The sequence below is a fragment of the Rhinoderma darwinii genome, chromosome 1 (genome assembly GCF_050947455.1).
Source record: "Rhinoderma darwinii isolate aRhiDar2 chromosome 1, aRhiDar2.hap1, whole genome shotgun sequence".
Lineage (NCBI taxonomy): Eukaryota > Metazoa > Chordata > Amphibia > Anura > Rhinodermatidae > Rhinoderma > Rhinoderma darwinii.
Window position 1 is genome coordinate 109,488,482 of NC_134687.1, and position 18,638 is coordinate 109,507,119.

Genomic DNA, 18,638 nt, shown 5'->3' on the forward strand with positions numbered 1-18,638 from the left:
ACCACTCATTTCAATAAAAAGGATAAAGCACATCTAATCATGCTCCATTAATTTTTGTAGCGTTATTCACTGCTGTAGAAAAGTAATTCAAAATATGATATTGCTACAAGTCTCTATAGTAAATATTCGGCCAATGTTTGTCAGATTAGTTGGCACAAAAGTGGCCACATAAGCAAATTCTGCTAGCGCACTATAGCTTTAATTAATATCATTTGTCATGCATCTCATTAACCTTGACAGAGCAATTTCTCGGCAAGTTATTTTAAGAATATATGAGATGTCTTGTCGGAGGTACAGTAAACAGCTATATCAGCAGCTAAGAAATATTAGAATCATACAAGAATGTGTGGCAATTGCCGTCAGCAAAATCGGGCGAATCTTTAAAAATACTCTCTGTTTATTCTTCGAAATGTGAATAATCCAGGAAAATCGCAAGCCAGGGTCTACTGTGCATCATGACAGTAAGACCAGTACATAAACACAATTGAGTGGTCTCAGAGATCAAGATTTTTAACTTAACCCCTTGACACCACAGCCATTTTTCATTTTTCCCTGCCCGCGTTCCAAAAGCCGTAATTTTTTTAATTTTTCCATCGACATAGCTACATGGGCTTGTTTTTTTGCAAGTCGAAATGTAGTTTTTATTGTCACAATTTAAAGTACCATGTAAAATATACTGGGAAAGTTAAAAAAATTAAAAAAAAAGTAGGATTTAGGTAGAATTGGTAACAAAAATAAAAATAAATTTCCTCTATTGTTTTTTGGCTTTCGTTGTTTTGGCGTTCACCATGCGGTAAAAACGACATCTTCCTTTATTCTGTGGGTCAATAATATAAATTTGGCAATGCCATAATCCTAATTTTTTTTTTCATTATCTACTACGTCAAAACCAATTATGTTAACTTTTTTTTATTTTTTACAATACATTATCTGGTTCCCGACCGCTGGCTGTGTTTTTACTGCCAGCGGTCAGGGTCCAAAACCCGAGCCATAGACTTTTTACGGCTTGGGTTTTAACTTGCTGCCCGAGCAGCTGAATGTCGGGTCTCCGGCTGTCAGTGACTGCCGGGGACCCTGAGGAGAGGATAGAAGCTGCTTCTGTCTCCTCTGATCACTTGTACACAGCGCTCAATGAACCCTGTGTATAGGAATAGAGGCAGCGGCCGCGCCGCTGTCTCTATTCCTCTCCGTGTTCATGTGACTGGTCACATGATCGCCGGGTGCCGTTACATACAGACTGCTGCTGGGTCTTAGTAGACCCAGCACAGCCCTATTAGTGACAATCGTCACTATGAGGGTGCTGATTTCCCCTGTAACTGGGGCTGCTGTGCAGCTCCAGTTACAGTGGAAAAATATGGTGTAAAAGAAAAAATAAAAGTAAAGTAAAGTGCAAAAAAAATTAATAAATACACAAAATACACACACCAAAAAAAAAAAAAAACGTTTCCCCCCGCCAATCATTGTTGTAACGCTAGCGTTGACCCAATTACCCTAATATAGACATGTAATATATTAAAATTTACGGTAGACATTGACGATCACAAATAAAAGGTCTATTTTAGGGTAAAACTATGTTATTACCAAAAAAAAAATTGTTGAAACGTAAAAAAGCTTATTTTTTTCACTATTATTTTCAAACTTTATAAATAAAAATTCTAAAATAGCAAAAAGGATCTGTATAAAAACGATTAAAAAAAAGAAACCTGCATGGTCTACAAAAAAAACGACGCAAAAATCACGTCGTTAGCCCAACAAATAAAAAAGTTATAGCCAATTAACTAACACGTGCTAAAAAGGACTAAACGGTGTCTGGTCCTGAAGGCTCAAAATAGGCCGGTCCTGGAAAAAATGGGTGGAGAGGATTTTATTTTTATTTATTTTTTACTTGAAATACTTTTTTGCACATGAAAAATGTTGGCTTTTTTTTTTTTTTTTTTTTTTATATATACATATAGTTCTCTTAGAAGAATTGAACAAGCAATCATTTGACTGTGCTATTTACCAACTCCACCTGATAGGAGCAGAAAGATGGCAGACCTGGGGGCCTGCAGTGAGATCAATCAGCACCCCGCAATCGCTGGGCTCATGGCTTAGATGAGTGGTCGCTATTGACCACGGCATCTAAACAGTTAAATGGTCAGGAACTTACATTGGTCTAACATGGTTTATTACATTTCTTTTCCCAAAAATCTTATTAACCCAGCCTGATTTGGCCTTCAGGACACAGCCGATTTTTTTCAAATGTGTTACTTTATGTGGTAATAACTTCGGAATGCTTTTACCTATCCAAGCGATTCTGAGATTGTTTTCTTGTGACACCTTGTATTTTATGTTAGTGAAAAAATTTGGTCAATAAATTCTGTATTTATTTCTGAAAAAAAACAATTTAGAGAAAATCTGCAAAAATTATCATTTTTCTAAATTTAAACGTATCGGTTTGTAAAACAGATAGTAATACCACCCAAAATATTAACTAGTTAACATTTCCCATGTGTCTACATTAGGTTTGAATAGTTTTTTGAACGTCCTTTTATTTTTCTAGGACGTTACAAGGCTTAGAACTTTAGCAGCAATTTCTCATATTTTAAAGAAAATTTCAAAAGACTAATTTTACAGGGTCCAGATCAGTTCTGAAGTGGCTTTGAGGGTTTTATATATTAGAAAGTCCACATAAATCACCTCATTTTGAAAACTGCACCCCTCGAATCAGCATTTTAGGCGTTTCACAGGAATTAAAGCAAAGTACAGGTGAAAATTAAAAAAAAATATTTTTTTTGCCGAAATTCATTTCGAATAAAAAAAATTTTGTACCACAGAAGGTTTTACCCGAGAAATGCAATTCAATATTTTATTGCCCAGATTCTGAAGTTTTTAGAAATATCCCACATGTGGCCCTAGTGTGCTACTGGACTGATACACAGGCCTCAGAATCAAAGGAGCGCCATTTGGATTTTGGATTTCTGATTTTGCTGGAGGGACCAAAACAGTGGAAACACCCCAAAAGTTACCCCATTTTGGAAACTACACCTCTCAAGGAATTTATCTAGGAGTATAGTTAGCATTTTGACCACACATGTTTTTCGCTAAATGTTTTGGAATTAGACTGTGAAAATGAAAATCGACTTTTTTTCAGAGACATTTTTAATTTTTACAAGGAATAAAAGGAAAAAAAAAAAAAAGAACCACAACATTTATAAAGCAATTTCTCCCGATTACGGCAATACTCCATATGTGGTAATAAACTGCTGATCGGACCAATGGCAGAGCTCAGAAGGGAAGGAGTGCCATTTGAATTTTGGAGCACGGATTTTGCTGGATTGGTTTTCGGTGCCATGTCGCGTTTGCAATGCACTGGAGGTACCAAAACCGTGGAAACCCCCAAAAAGTGACCCCATTTTGGAAAAACCCTCAAGGAATTTTTCTAGGGGTATAGTGAGCATTTAGACCCCACGGGTCTTTTGCAGAATTTATTAGAATTAGGCCACGAAATATCAATATCAAAAAATTTTCCACTAAAATGTTGCATTTTCTCATTTTCACAAGGGATAAAAAGGAGAAAAAAATGTTGCATTTTTTTTATAAAGCAATACCCCATATGTGGTCATACGTTTTTTTTCATTAGAAATGAATTAACCCTTACAGGAGGAATCCATTTTTTGCTTTCTTATTTTAGTTTTTCCCTCCCCGCCTTCCAAGAGCCATAACCACGTCAGTAGAGTGGTGTGAGGGCTTATTTCTTGCGGGAGGATCTGTAGCTTCTATTGACACATTTATAGTACCATAAAATGTACTGGGAAATTGAAAAAAAAATTAAATTCCATTTTTTTGGGGTTTAGTTTTTACAGCTTTCGCCGTGCGATAAAAACGAAAACTTTATTCTGCGGCTCGATACAATTACGGTAATACCAAATTTATATAGTTTTTTTTTATATTTTACAACTTTTACAAAGAAATCTATTGGTTAAAGTAAAAAATGTTTTGTTTCAACACAGTCTGAGAGCTGTAAATTTTTTATTTTTCGGTTAATTGAGCGGTGGGAGGTCTTATTTTTTGAGGGACGAGCTGTAGTTTTTATTGGTACAATTTTTTGGTACATAAAAAGGGATTAAAAAGTTGTATTAACTTTTTTTTGGAGAGCTAAGGTGCCAAAAATAGTGATTTTTTTTTTTTTACGGTGTTCACCGTGGGAATTAAATAATGGTATATCGTAATAGTTTGGACTTTTACGGACGTAGCGATACCAATTTTGTTAATTTTTTTATATTACTTTAGAAGAAAAATGGGAAAAGTTTTTTTTTTTAACTTTTAAATATTTTTTTTCTCACTACTAACAACATTAATTCTTCTACACATTTTATTAGTCCCCTTAGAGTACTTGATCCAGCGATCATTGGATCGCTGGTACAATACACTGCAATACTAATGTATTGCAGTATATTGTTATTTTTACAGGCTTCTGTAACAGCGCGATCGCTGTACCTGTCCGTTAGTCCCGGGTGTCAGCTGTAATACACAGCTGACACCCGCAGTGTATAGAGCAGGCTCAGCACGTGAGCCAGCTCCATACATCAACCCCCGCACCATGACGTGCTATTAAGTCATAGTGAGCAAAGGGGTTAATGAACAGCGGATGGTTCAAAGTGAATATTGCAGTTTTACAGTGACATGCCATTTTAGTGCATAATACGTTGTGCGCAGTTTGTGCTACTGAAGACAAATACCTCATAAAACGTTAAGTGGGTTCTCCCGGGTATGGCGATGCCATATATGTGGGCGCAAACTGCTGTTTGGGCACGCTGCAGGGCTCCGAAGGGAGGGAGCGCCATTTCGCTTTTGGAGCATAGATTTTGCTTGGTAGTAGATCTGTTTGTGGTATTGGTGGTATTTCAGTTTATAATGTGGGGGCATATGTAGGCTGGGCAGAGTACATCAGGGCATAATAAGAGGGTATAATAATGCGGTAAATAAATAATTCATAGATAGGTGGCCGCTGTCGCACGGATAAATGGCGCTCAATCTTATACGCTTTTGGAACACACTGCACTCGGCTTATTTGTTGCTGGACTATCTGTAGTTTTCATTGGTACCACGATTTTTTGATCACTTTTTATTACATTTTTTTGCAATTCTGACCAAAAACCAGGAATTCTGACAATGTTTTTTAGTTTATTATTTTATTGCGGCGATCACTGTACACTATAAATGACATTGTTACTTTATTCTGCGGGTCGGTACGATTATGGCGATACCATATGTATATAGGTTTTTTAATGTTTTGCAGCGTTAGCACAATAAAATGACTTATTTAAAAAATAAAAATGCTGTGTCACCATATTCTGAGAGCCATACCTTTTTTATTTTTTAGTAAAAAAAGCAGTGTAAGGGCTTCATTTTTGCAGGACGGATTGTAGTTTTTATTGGTACTATTTTCAGGTACATGCGACTTTTTGATCAGTTTTTATTCTTTATTTTGAGAGGGGTGGTGACCAAAGAAATAGGGATTCTGGCGTCGTTTTTTTTGGGGTGTGCATCGTGTGGGAAAAATAATATTAAAGTTTTATAGTTTGGGTCGTTACGAACTCTGTGATACCAAATGTGTACTTTTTTTTTTAAACGTGTTCATTTTTTTCCTCCGGCTGCTCCTCATAGGCTTCCGTACATGGCAACCCGGAGGTCATTGTCTGGCCTCCGATTGCCACAACAAGCACCACTACAATCACTTCGTGGGGGCTGCAGATATGCTATCGATTGCAATCGGTCGACGCATTTAAGGGGTTAATTGCCGAAAGCAACGGCGATGATCCGCTGACCGGCCAGACTGTTGTGTCCGCTGTCTGAGATAGCTGGCAGCGCGGTCTTGTCGCTCTGTGTATACACAGAGTGACAGTTTGAAATAGTAACGAAAATGGACGTCCTGGTGCGCGAACCAATACCCGATCATGACATTCCTTTTCGTTATAGGTCGGGAAAGGGTTAAACAGCTGTAATTTCAGTGACATATTATAAACATGTTATGGATGGTGAATATATCACAGACAAGCTGTAGAAGCAGCACTTTCAATGCGCAGCTTCTTCTCTAGCGCATCCCCAGGCAGTAGCTTTTTTTAACATCCCATTCTAAATCCATAGGCATTAATATAGAGTTGGTCCCAACTTTGCAGCTAAAAGAGTGAGTGAGTGAGCGAGCGAGCGAGTGAGTGTGTATTTTTTCCCATTGATCCAGAAGAGTATTTGTGAGGTTAAACACGGACGTTGGCCTGGCTCCCAATCTTTATTCTAGTTCCCAGATCTGGTACCGGCATCTATTAGGCTTTCACACGGCCGTTTTTTTTTTTTAATGGCCCGTGAATAATGAGCGCTACTTTGAACGGGGAAGCCGTTGACATTATTGTCCATATATGGACAGTGATGTCAGGCTTTCAACAATGGAGTCCCTGGCCAGAGCATCGCAAGATCTCTGGCCAGGGACTCTTGTTTTGGGAAAGCCCTTGACGTCACTGTCCACATATGTGACATCAGGGTCTCTCTCTGACCGCCCCCCATGTAGATCGCACCACTGTAGTTTCCTGTAGGAGTGGAATAATCAGCCAGATCCCACTCTCGCTAGGGAAATTGCTCCTGGAGAAGCCCCCGGCGTCACTATCCGCAACGTCAGGGACTACTCCTGGAACGGAATCCCTGGTCAGAGCGGTGCCGACGCTCTGGCAGTGGATTCCGCTTAGAGGGAGTCCCTGACGTCACTGTCCATATATGGAAAAAGAGGTCAGGGGCTCTGTCTAGGAGCGGAATCCCCAGCCAGAGGAATTCCGCTCCTACAGGGAGCTACAGTGGCGCCATCTACTGTCACATATGTGGGCACTGTCACATATGTGGGCACTGTCACATATGTGGGCACTGACAAATTAAATTCATCTGTTTTTTTTTTTAAACGGCCATGAAAAACGGATGACAAACTGCCATTAAAAACGGAGAGATGGACAGGAAATGCATGAAAATTGAGACGCACGGATGCAAATGACAGTTGATCAGTTTTTAATGCCCATTTTTTTTTCACTATCGTGTGAATGTAGCCTTAGGCATTTATGCCATGTCCTGTGGATATGCCTTAAATATCAGGGTTGAGAATAGGATACTATGGCATGACTGGTAAAGAGATAAAGATAAAACAAAGAATAAAACCACACCAAGGCTAAAGGAGCCTGATACTTATGTTTTGCAGGCAATGAAAAGCACACCATGGAGTAAAATGGAGATAAGGAAAGCTGACCTGATAACCATTGCTCGAGATTTGTCCATAGACACACAACCTCAAATTTGTTACAGAACTAAAAGCATTTTTACTACTTGATCATGACATGGTTTTGCACAACATTATTTGTGCTTTTCACATGTACACTGTTCCCAACTACTACTCAGGATTTACATGGTGACTTTTTGCACACACCACTGGTGTTATAAAGAAAAGAAACAAAAAGCATTTTTTTTTTCCCAGATTGGAGGCACTAGTCCATCCTTTAAGAAGACCTGCCACTAGGTTATATTATTTGAACCTGTTTAATGAACTGAATAGTGCCGTCTCTCTGATTCTAGCGCTGGGTTGTTTTTTTTCTTTCCCTGGACCCCCCTCCCCCCCCCCCACTGTTCCAGAGATATGGTCCACTGTTGTGTTGCCTGCCTCTATGCTACACCCCATTGGCTAACTACAGCAAATTAGCATTTTAGGGAGCCAACACAACTTTGGACCATATCTTCGGAACGGGTGGGAGGGGAGGGGGGGGGGGGTTAGGAGAAAAGAAAAAAAAAACGCTCTGGAATTGTAGAGACGTTATTCAGGTCATTCAACCAGTTTGACTTATATTACCTAGTGACAGAGCTTCTACAGTTTCCCTTACTCATTACACACCGGTACCGAGCTCTCAAGGGTCTTTTTGTAGCCCTCTCTCGTGGCCTGCTAGAGAGCTCACATCTTGTGGCAACAGTTGTCATAACTCACATGGAAACCTGCACGAGAAAAGACTGTCTGCTGACCGTAGTAGGATTGCAGGCTACTAAAGACCCACAGGCAAGGAACAGATAGTAGAATTTTGGGGGTATGATGGGCGATGTATTTCACTTTAATAAAATGAATATGTTCTATTAAAAAAAAAAAAAAAATAAGGAAGAACCACCCTTTACCTTTTCCCCTGGGGTCACAGAAATTCTCCATATGCAATGGGTATAAGAAGGATAGCCATTTGGAAATCCAGGAGATGAAAAATTGCCTGTAGAATCTTGTAATGTTTCTCCACATGCTGAAAAATACACCAATCCTAGTCATTATATTTATCAAAGCAGATGTAAACTAATCATAAAACATTGAAGCATCTTTAGAATACAAAATTATCTGCCAAAGAAAAGAAAAGCAGTAAAAAGGATTGAAAGTGTAAAGCATCAGCATTCTCACAGCACATTCGGTATTTCTGGCCTAGGTGTAGATTGCTGGTAACACGATCCACCCTTCTGTTCTAGCCAAAGTAAGCATATCATTTATGTGACAAGTTCATCTAGGCATTTATAAATGGTATAAAAGGCTACAAAAAGAATTGAGAGAATTTAATAAACTAACATCCAGCTCTTGAAGTTTAGTATTGGGAACGTGAGCTACCAGTCATTGCCCATTTACACGTAGAACTATATTCTTTACAGGTACCAAAAATAATAATAAAAAAAAATAACCAAAAGTTATCCTGAACGTAGCAGTCAATTTGATCTTTCTTTGCCAGTCATTTTAGTAGCTCCTCATTTCCTACAGAATTTAATTTACGGCTCTGATTCGGACCCCAAAAAACATTCCTTTATTCTAGACACCACCCTTCCGATGCTTTTCAATTTTATTTTTTTTCACTCTGTAGGGCTTGAACAGATGTCATCTGGGTGTCAGCCTATTTGGCATTGTCTAAAGATCATCTTTATTTTTAAATCTTCCCTTCTTTGTAAAGAACCTTTCTTTTTGGCTGTTATGCAGCGTATCCGCCCTGTGTGAAACGCACACAGCGTATCTACCCCATGCACCTCAGGGAATTCTGTCCGAAAAAACCGCAACAAATTGTGGTGCAGTTTTTGGGCCAGAACGTCCGCTGCGGAAAACTGCGCATAAAAACCCCCAAAAACAAACAAAAAACAAGTTTCCATACTTAAGTAGACATAGCAATGCATCCCTCCGCCGTCCTCCTGGGAAGACGTTTCATCCCATGTGACCGCAGAAGCGGTCACATGGGATGAAACACCATCCCAGGAGGCTGGCCTGGATGAAGAATAAGAAGTATAAGATATTTTTTTCAGTTGCTTTTTTTTGCAGAGGAAAAGCTGCGATTCCGCCATAAAAAAATGCAACCTCTGCTATTTGCTGTGGGTTTTAGCTCCCCAGCAGCAATTACCCAAATACAATTTACATGCTTCAAATGGAAAAAAAAACTCACTGCAAGTTAATTTGAGCGTTTTTTACGCTCAGCATATGCATTCTGCTGCTACTGTATTATGCTGCGGATTTTTTGTAACAAAATCCATTGCGGTAAAATCTGCAGTATTTACGCTACGTGGGAACTTCGCCCCATTTGTGCAGTCTGTTTTGACAGTTTTTGGTAATGCCTAGTCATTTTTGTTGTATAAATTGCGTGCCCATTTTTACCGCACTGCGTAAAAGTTTCTGCTACATAATACTGAAATTTGAAAACATTAATTTTACATCTATATAAGGTTCTGTTCACTTCACCGTTACCCTTCCGTTGAGGGGTTCCATCTGAGGTTTCCGTCGGGTTAACCACTCAACGGAAAGGCAAATGGAAACCTAAGCTTCAGTTTCCCTCACCATTGATATCAATGGTGACGGAAACCTAGCTAATGGTTTCCGTCTGTCACCGTTGTGACGGGGTTCCGTTCTTGACGGAACAAATAGCGCAGTCGACTGAACCCCTGAGCAGAACACAGACGGTGATGTGAACACAGCCTTAAAGAGGCTCTGTCACCACATTATAAGTGGCCTATCTTCTACATAATGTGATCGGCGCTGTAATGTAGATTACAGCAGTGTTTTTTATTTAGAAAAACAATAAATTTTTAAGGAGTTAGGACCTATTTTAGATTTATGCTAATGACTTTCTTAATTGACAACTGGGCGTGTTTTATTTTTTGACCAAGCGGGCATTGTGAAGTGAAGTGTATGACACTGACCAATCAGCTTCACACACTTCTTCCCATTCATTTACACAGCACATAGCGATATAGCTATATCACTATGTGCAGCCACATAAACGCACTAACGTTACTGCAGTGTCCGGACAATGAATATACATTACCTCCAGCCAGGACGTGATGTGTATTTTGAATCCTAACACTTCGCTAACGTTTCTGTGAGATTTACAGCAAGGCAAGCGTAATCTCGTTTTAAATGACCGGTTACATCGTAATCTCGCGAGATTACGCTTCCTGTGCTGTAAATCTCACACAGACGCTACAGATGCGTCAGGATTCTGAATAGACATCACGTCCTGGCTGGAGGTAATGTATATTCACTGTCAGGACACTGCAGTAACGTGTGTGTGTGTGTGTGTGTGTGTGTGTGTGTGTGTGTGTGTGCACATAGTGATATAGCTGTATCGCTATGTGCTGTGTAAATGAATGGAGAGATGTGTATAACGCTGATTGGTCACTGATTAGTCAGCATCATGCACTTCTCCCCACAACGCCCATTTGGTCAAAAAGTAAAACACGCCCAGTTGTCCATTAAGAAACTCATTAGCATAAAGCTAAAATATGTCATAACTCCATCAAAAATGATTATTTTTCTAAATAAAAAACACTGTTCTCTACATTATAGCGCCGATCATATTATGTACAAGATAGGCCACTTATAATGTGGTGACCGAGCCTCTTTAATATCTACATGCTATATGCATATATTCTAAAACTATATCAATAGCTGCAAATCCATCACTGCAAAAATACAATAATAATAATAGTCACCATGCCTTTAGTATAATAAATGACCCCATCCAGTAAGAAACATGTTGCATCTCATCTAAGAACATGGCTCATATTCTGTTTGGTAAGCTTTGTGTGCATATAATACTTGGTTACTGTATTTACTTGAAACAGAGTAATGTTTGGTCATTGTATTTGTTTTGGAGAAACCCCAAAATGACCGTACTGGGTGGATTTTATTTTTACTGAAATACAGTTATGAATTTAGATAAATCGATCTTGCAAATAGAATCCTGTTGCCATTATACAATGGTAAAATCAAGAAAGACGATAAGTGAAATGCTAGCAAAGGCTGCACTGTTTAAGACATGCAGGTTTGGATGACGGTGCTTGAACCTTTTTGCATGTAACCAATTCACATTCATTGACCTTTGCACTCTGGAAGCATGGAACCTGCTGAATAATACATGTTTGTCATTCAGTTTTGTACCTGGACATCTATACAGCTTTCTTGCCTGTGCAATATCTCCTGCACTGAGTCTTGTGCGCTGTCCAATAGAAGGTCGCAAACCATTTTCATCTCGGGAGGGAAGAATTGTATCCAAAAACATACCCCTAAAATATGATAAACACACAAAAAGAATCATCAGTTCTATTACACTTCCGGCACTCCTTCTTAGACAAAAGATATAGGTTCTCAAATTAAGAAAACTCCCGTTTTACATACAATCTCTACATTATTCCAGAACGTTATAAATACGTTGTTTAACTTGTACGGATTTTTAATATATGCCTGAATATTTTTGCCTCCATTTCCCTAAAATAAAAAGTAGAAATTCTTCCGATTCCTTTTTGGAATTTGTATGCACTTTTCCTGCACTTCGGAAATGGTCATGTGACCCAACCTCCCACAATGCACTGCTCTCTGTCAACAAGTATTAGTCTTTGGTACAAAATGCCCATAGACATTAGAAGAAAGTTGGCCAATCCACTGATTTTGGCGGGAACTGGCGACTACCTAATGTTTATGGTGGTGTCCCAACGCTTTTCTGTAATGAGCTAACATTACATATGGATGCTCAGATGTAATGATTAAGAGGTTGTCCAGTTAAGGGAACTACGTTTAAAATACATTAGGACACTTTGAGTTAATAGAGACAGGTTAGCTCCCTCTTCTATTAGACAGGGCTTAGACAGGCTGTAAAGAGTTTCTATCACTCTGGGGGACTTGGTAGAGCGATGAATGGAAAATCCATTTATTTCAATGAGAACTGTAAGGGTATGTTCACACGGCAAACAAAAAAAGTCTGTAAAATACGGAGCTGTTTTCAAGGGAAAACAGCCTTTGATTTTCAGCCGCTTTTTAAGAATCAAGCGTTTTTTGCGGGTTGTTTTTCTATTGGCCCTAATGAAAAACGGCTCAAGAAGTGACATGCATTTCTTTTAACGGGGTTAAACACTTTATAGAAACACCCACCTAAAAAAAAAAACGCCCGTCGGAACATAACGTAGTTTTTCCCATTGAAATCAATGTTTGGAGGCGTACACCCTCCGTATTTTTAGCCATTTTCGGGGCATTTACGGCCCGAAAAACGGCTGAAAATAAACTGTGTAAACATACCCTAATTCTTAAATTCCGCTGTGAGGAATTCCCCACATAGATTACAGCAGATTACTAGGGGTCTCAGCAGTTTATGATCGGGGAACCCCTCTAACAAAGACGGATTATCCAAAGCAGCCAACCCCTTTAACTATGTCGTCGAAGTATAGACTTTAACATTTATTTGACATCTAGAAGATATCAATTTATTGTGTTAAGAAAAATTCTTGCTCATTGCCCATTTTGATTTTCAAACTACAATAAAAATCTGATTACTGCACATAAAATTAGCTAGAAAAAGGTAATTCTACATGGAATCTAATATTAGAAGCCCGTTCTGCCCTTTATAACACTGCCTAGATATATCTATTTATAACAATCTTCATAACAAATTTCCCACTCGTGTTTGTACACCTAAAAAAAGGAACTGTGAGGACATATCTCAGCATTTAACATACATAACACATAGCGCATTGCATAATACATAACAAATGCCAGATCTCATAGAGGACTTGTAATTTAGACTAAAATAAAAACAAACAAAAAACATTAACGTGCAGGAGATTTAAGGGTATGTTCACATCGAATTTTTGTAGGCGTATTTCAGAGTGCAAAACGGTCACATTACGCTCCGAAGTATGCTTTGAAAACACTTCTGGCTGAGGCAGATTTTGACCATTTCATAAAGAATATAGGATTTTTCGGCTTCATACAGAAGCCGTGTGAACGTACCTTAAAGTGAAACTAAACGTTTGACAAACTTCTGACATGTCGAAGTGGAAATCAATGTATCGGAGTACGGGCTCAATAGTAGAAAGTCTATGAGCCCGTACTCCGATACATCGGCTTTTCGGAGAAACCCGAACAGAAACAAAGCGACTCAGCACTCACACAAGCACTTTTGCGGCTTTGTTTTAGCGATTGGTGGGGGTCTCAGTGCTCGGACCCCCACCAATCAAAACTTCTGACATGCCACTATGACATGTCAGAAGTTTGTCAAACTTTTAAATAAAAAAAAAAAAAAAGTTTGCAATTGGTTGTGATTAAAACGTTTGCTCCGTTTTAACTTCTGCAGTCTACATGTACTTAAGTACATAGCAGCATGCAGACCGCCGTTTAGTGACAAATCCTTCAGATAGCTTGTCTGACGGCTTGATCTCAATAGGCTCCTGTGTGCTCTTGAACGATCACCTAAGCTCCGTTATGCACATACTGCTTCTGATAGTACTGTATTGGCTAAGAGAACCATATAATACAATCACCGTTTTTAAAAGAGTCCGTTTGAAATCAACCTAATTATAAAATGACTGCTTAAAAAAACAAAAAAAACAACAACACTTAAGACATTTGATAGTGAAGGTTCAATATATAAATGTAAGGGAAAAGAGGATTTTTGCTGTTGTCGGAACAAAAACAGTTGTGAACTATTGAACAAATCACATTTGCTCCTTTGCCGCCTTAGGCCAAGACCTGAGACCTGGTCAGTCCTATTTTAGCACCGAAGGCTGATTAGATCTTGACACATCCCAGACACATTAAAAAACTTTAGGTAAGTGGTTCCTGACCACATCTCAAAATTAACCATGTTACTAAAAAAAATGATATTTAAAAAAAAAATCTTTAACTATAGAATGAATTAAAAGTCAAAAATTATAACCTGAGGTTCCAACCTTGAGAAGGTGTTCCTTGCATAATGCATGATGCTCTCAAAATCATATGGCTCTCCCTGTGAGTTAACCTCTCCTGGCTCCATTTTCAGAAAGTTGTATTCCTGGCCTAGGAAATAATAATATATGTAACACGCACAATGTATTCATGCCATTTATAAGCAAAGCAGTAAAGCAAAGCTAAAAGTTGCATACCTGTATATAAGAAGCTTGAGTTATGCCACAATGTATGGTGTTAAATTGACATGGATATAATATTTGTAAAGAATTACCTGGCTGAATATTTTCCCTGATAATGGTCACATGATCATCTCGGTCCGGTCGAGTGTGCTCATGCCAAAAGCCTATCACATGACCCAACTCATGAACTACAATTCCAAACTTATCACAGTTTTTGCCTATTGATATTGCTTGAGGTCCATTTCCTCTACGACCCACATAAGAACAGCACCTGTGGAGTATAACAGAAAAAGTCCATAACCTTAAAACCCAGCGGCAGTCCCAACAGATTTCCACTCAATTACGAACTTCTGTCTTTCAGATTAAAAAGGAGTTTAGTTTATTAATAGACCAAACACTTGAATCATTTATTACATGTCACATCTGTTACACTCACAGATTTCCATCGTATCATAGCAACAACAATTCTGAGAACACTGCGCCAATTATTGACGTTTTACTTAAAATCCCATTTTTAATTATTTATCATTATCAGCACACCTTGAAACAATGAGGTTAATAAAAAAATAGGTCATGATGTATAAACCATCTTTTTCCATGTCTATCCTTCCATATTTAGGTCAATATTTCATTTAAATATCTTTTAACACCTACATTATATCCTGTTATTTTACATGATTAGATCATATAACTATTAACCCTCCACTTCACTCATATGACAACAAAAACTGGTCTTATTTTAGTTTCCCTGACGTGACAAAACAAACAAAAGAAAGCAAATACATTTTGCCATTGGATTTTTGGTTAGTCTCCAATCGGTTTTATGACATTACATAAAAATCAGAATGGAGGGGGTCTGGCAGTTGGAATTTCCTGGTGGCTGCAAATAATGAATTATTGGATACCTACATTTGAAAGCACCAGGACTTGGACTGGTTGGGGTCCCAACTTCTAGACCCTCACTGATCTTACTGTACTTAATGAGAACAATGCTTTAAGTCAAGAACATAGTGGTATTCATAGAAGATAAGAAAATAAGGGAGAAGTTGCAAACCTATGAGATACTCAATGTCATTATGTCAGATGGTTCACAGGTGGAACTTTGATGGCACGTGACTCTCTTTTGGTCTTTAAAACACTATAAAATAGCCGCCTCTTCACTTAAAAAGTCTTCATCTCAAGCAACCACGTGGCCAAATATTTACAAAAAGAAAAGGCTAGTGTTTGTTAAATCAAGATCTTATCTCTTTATGTCTGACCTAAGATTTACTGCTCAAGCTCCTAGAGAAATATTATCAGGTGTAGAACCACTACTGGAATTTACAGATAATCATGTGGATTTTCACTTATTTATGGAGGAGTTTATATCAGTGCTCAGTGTTTATAGTACCATACCCTGAAATAAAAATCTGAAAACTTAGCTTTCACTTTCTATATGCTTTAGAATTCTTAATCTACAGTCTTAACCTTTTCCCCTGAATTAACAATATTAATGTATGAATAATTTATGAAATGTGAACTTTAACAGACTATACTTAAAGTGGTTATAATAGCAGAGATTTAGACAAGCAGGTTTCTTCTCTGGAAAATACCAAACTCCCGTCCCGATTCAATTACTCAAAAATTGTTGAGTTGGACGACAAAATACATTACTACGACTAGAAATCAAGTGTCCTGGGAAGAAGTACACCTTAGCTAGGGTGTACTTTCTTTACAATATGTAGATTTCTACGTTAATTCTCCAGATCTATCCTCACTTTTGAACCGGACTTGTAATAACAAACTTCTGGCCAGGCACAATATTTGTGCGATAAGTGGTCTCATCAGGTGAAAGGCAGTGACCTCTCCACTTCCTTGACTATTTTATTTAGGACAGGGCTACCTGTAACACAGATAGTGTCCTGATAGGACTAGAGATATGATGGTATTCAATGAAAGCAAGGGATTATTGGTATAGGCTTGGAACTTGGGGTATCCATCTGGTTCAAGGAGAACATACACTGTATGTATATCTAATCTTGGTATAGCTTACATTGTACTGTTAAAAGGGGTTGTTCACGACCGGACAACTGATGATGTATCCACAGGATAGGTCATCAGTATAGGATCGGTGCAGGTCTGACACCTGGACCCCGCACCGATTAGCTGCTCTGGCTGCCTCCGGGAACCAGATGTTTTGAACAGTATGCCGCTATTCCCTGACCGGAGTCATCTGCTTCCGGCTCCAACTACTGCATACTGTTTAAAACATCCGGCGCCCGGATGAAGCCGATTGGTGCGGGGTCCGGGTGTCGGACACCCCACCTATCATATACTGATGACCTATCCGGTGGATAGGTCATCAATTGTCTGGTCGTGGACAACCCCTTTAAAAAGGAGGATCATATTAAGCAGTAATAACAAAAAATACGCAGATTATAACACCGGTCATCAGCCTTACCCACAAGGCCTATATGTAAACACAATGTAGCTTTCCTCATCAGTGCGCTCTATGAAGGTTACACAGGTGTGCTTTTCCCAGTGTCTCATGGCCTGCTTGAACATGGCTCTCTGGCTTCCTAGAAGAAAAGCAGAATGAGAACGAAAAACAGAAATTACAGTTTAAATTAAATTTACATTACCACAGCAATGCTGAGGAAAAAGCAAAAAACAACTGTAGCCATTTTATGTCGTGATTGGTGTATAACGAAGAAAGCGGCACAAGAAGAAATAGCTATATTCAAGTGACTGCCAAATGAATGATTAGGTAGTGAGAGGAGAGCAGTGCGGGACCATGGGAGAGGAAATGTGTGTTGTATTATAAATTGGCACTGTACGGGGACATTTGTAAGGTCATTGCTGTACTCCTCTATGGTTATGGCTATGTGATCATTTTATGTCCACTGCTATATAGCTTGCACAAAACTATGAAAAACTGTGCACTGGCATGGGCAATTCCAACTGAATGTTATAACTGTGCTGGCACTACAATTTAGTAAACACTACCGTTTAGAAGATATGCAAGTTGGCACCACTGTGGCCGGTACTAGGGCCCTAGTAGAAACATTCTGGTGTGCGCATTACAATTTTAAACAATTCAGGGGCGTTATTGATGTTACTAATCTGGGCATTTCAAGAACCCAAAGGGTTGGGGGGGGTTGATTAACTTTCATATACCAGTTCTCTGGCATAAAAAAAAGTCGCACAAGAGGAGCATTGAGGTGGAGTATACTTTTTTTTCATTTTAGGTCTTTTGGGAAGGTGGGAACGGATGGTGCATGGCCGCAGTCGTTGAGCCGCATGTACGGCCGAAAGATGCAACACATTTGTTAAGAGGATGTTGCCTCAAAGCAAGTTGGACGAAGAGGCAACAGATGTATTATTAAGACTGGTGTATAAAATGTCAGTCTTAATATATTCCCCCCATAGTATTGTTTGGGATAACAACCACAACTGGGTCATATATCAGAAAAATTTGGTGTGGAATAATACTTCCATAATTGGTACTGAATGGAACATTGCATTTTGGGAGCCACAATAATAGATATCAGTTATCCTGCTACATACAAATTCATAAATGTGTGTATAAACACACATTTTTTAAATAATGTTCTGCGTAGAATTATGTCGCTTAAACCTGATCTCCAGCGTGGATTACTATGCAGTTTAATGTTCCCCACGTGTTTAAAGAGACTGGATTCTGTTATAGGATTAATGATACCAGAATAGATTTCCTCTTAACCTTCATCCTGGCCACACACATGCATATGCTAAATCCGCATCTACAATCAATTTGACAAAAAAAAAAAACATTTAACCCCTCGGCGAAACGTCACGCACTATTACGTTGTGGTCACCAAGGTCTTAAGGCAAAGCAACGTAATAGTACGCGATGATGATGGTGCGGGCTCAGAAGCTGAGCCCGCACCATCGCCATCTGGCGTTGGCTGCATATTGCAGCTGACACCCTGCTGCATGGCCAGGACTGGAGCTAGTCTCCGATCCGACCGATTAACCCCCAAGATGCAGCACTCAAAAGCGAGCGCTTGCATCTATGGGGTTTTACCACCAGTTTGGAACCCAGCGATGTAATCGCGAGGTTCCGATGACTGATCCGGCAGACCGGAGGCCTAACAATGGCCTCCCGTCTGCAAAGTATGGAAGCCTGTTAAGTCCCGCTCGGAGGCGGTGTCCAAACGGCTTCTGTCCCCAGAAACAAGATGGCGCAGTCTCAGAAGCGGAGCCTGCGACAT

General features: G+C 39.1%; 1 protein-coding gene across 1 annotated transcript in view; it reads right to left on the reverse strand.

Moving 5' to 3' along the window:
- TLL1 (tolloid like 1) overlaps positions 1-18,638 on the reverse strand; it is a 142,669-nt gene that overhangs the window by 33,202 nt on the left and 90,829 nt on the right. The window contains exons 6-10 of the mRNA XM_075860269.1: positions 16,847-16,964; positions 14,499-14,677; positions 14,230-14,335; positions 11,450-11,574; positions 8,176-8,291 (exon numbers count right to left, since the gene is read on the reverse strand). Of these exons, the coding sequence (XP_075716384.1) occupies positions 8,176-8,291; positions 11,450-11,574; positions 14,230-14,335; positions 14,499-14,677; positions 16,847-16,964 (644 nt within the window). The remainder of the gene's footprint in view (positions 1-8,175; positions 8,292-11,449; positions 11,575-14,229; positions 14,336-14,498; positions 14,678-16,846; positions 16,965-18,638) is intronic.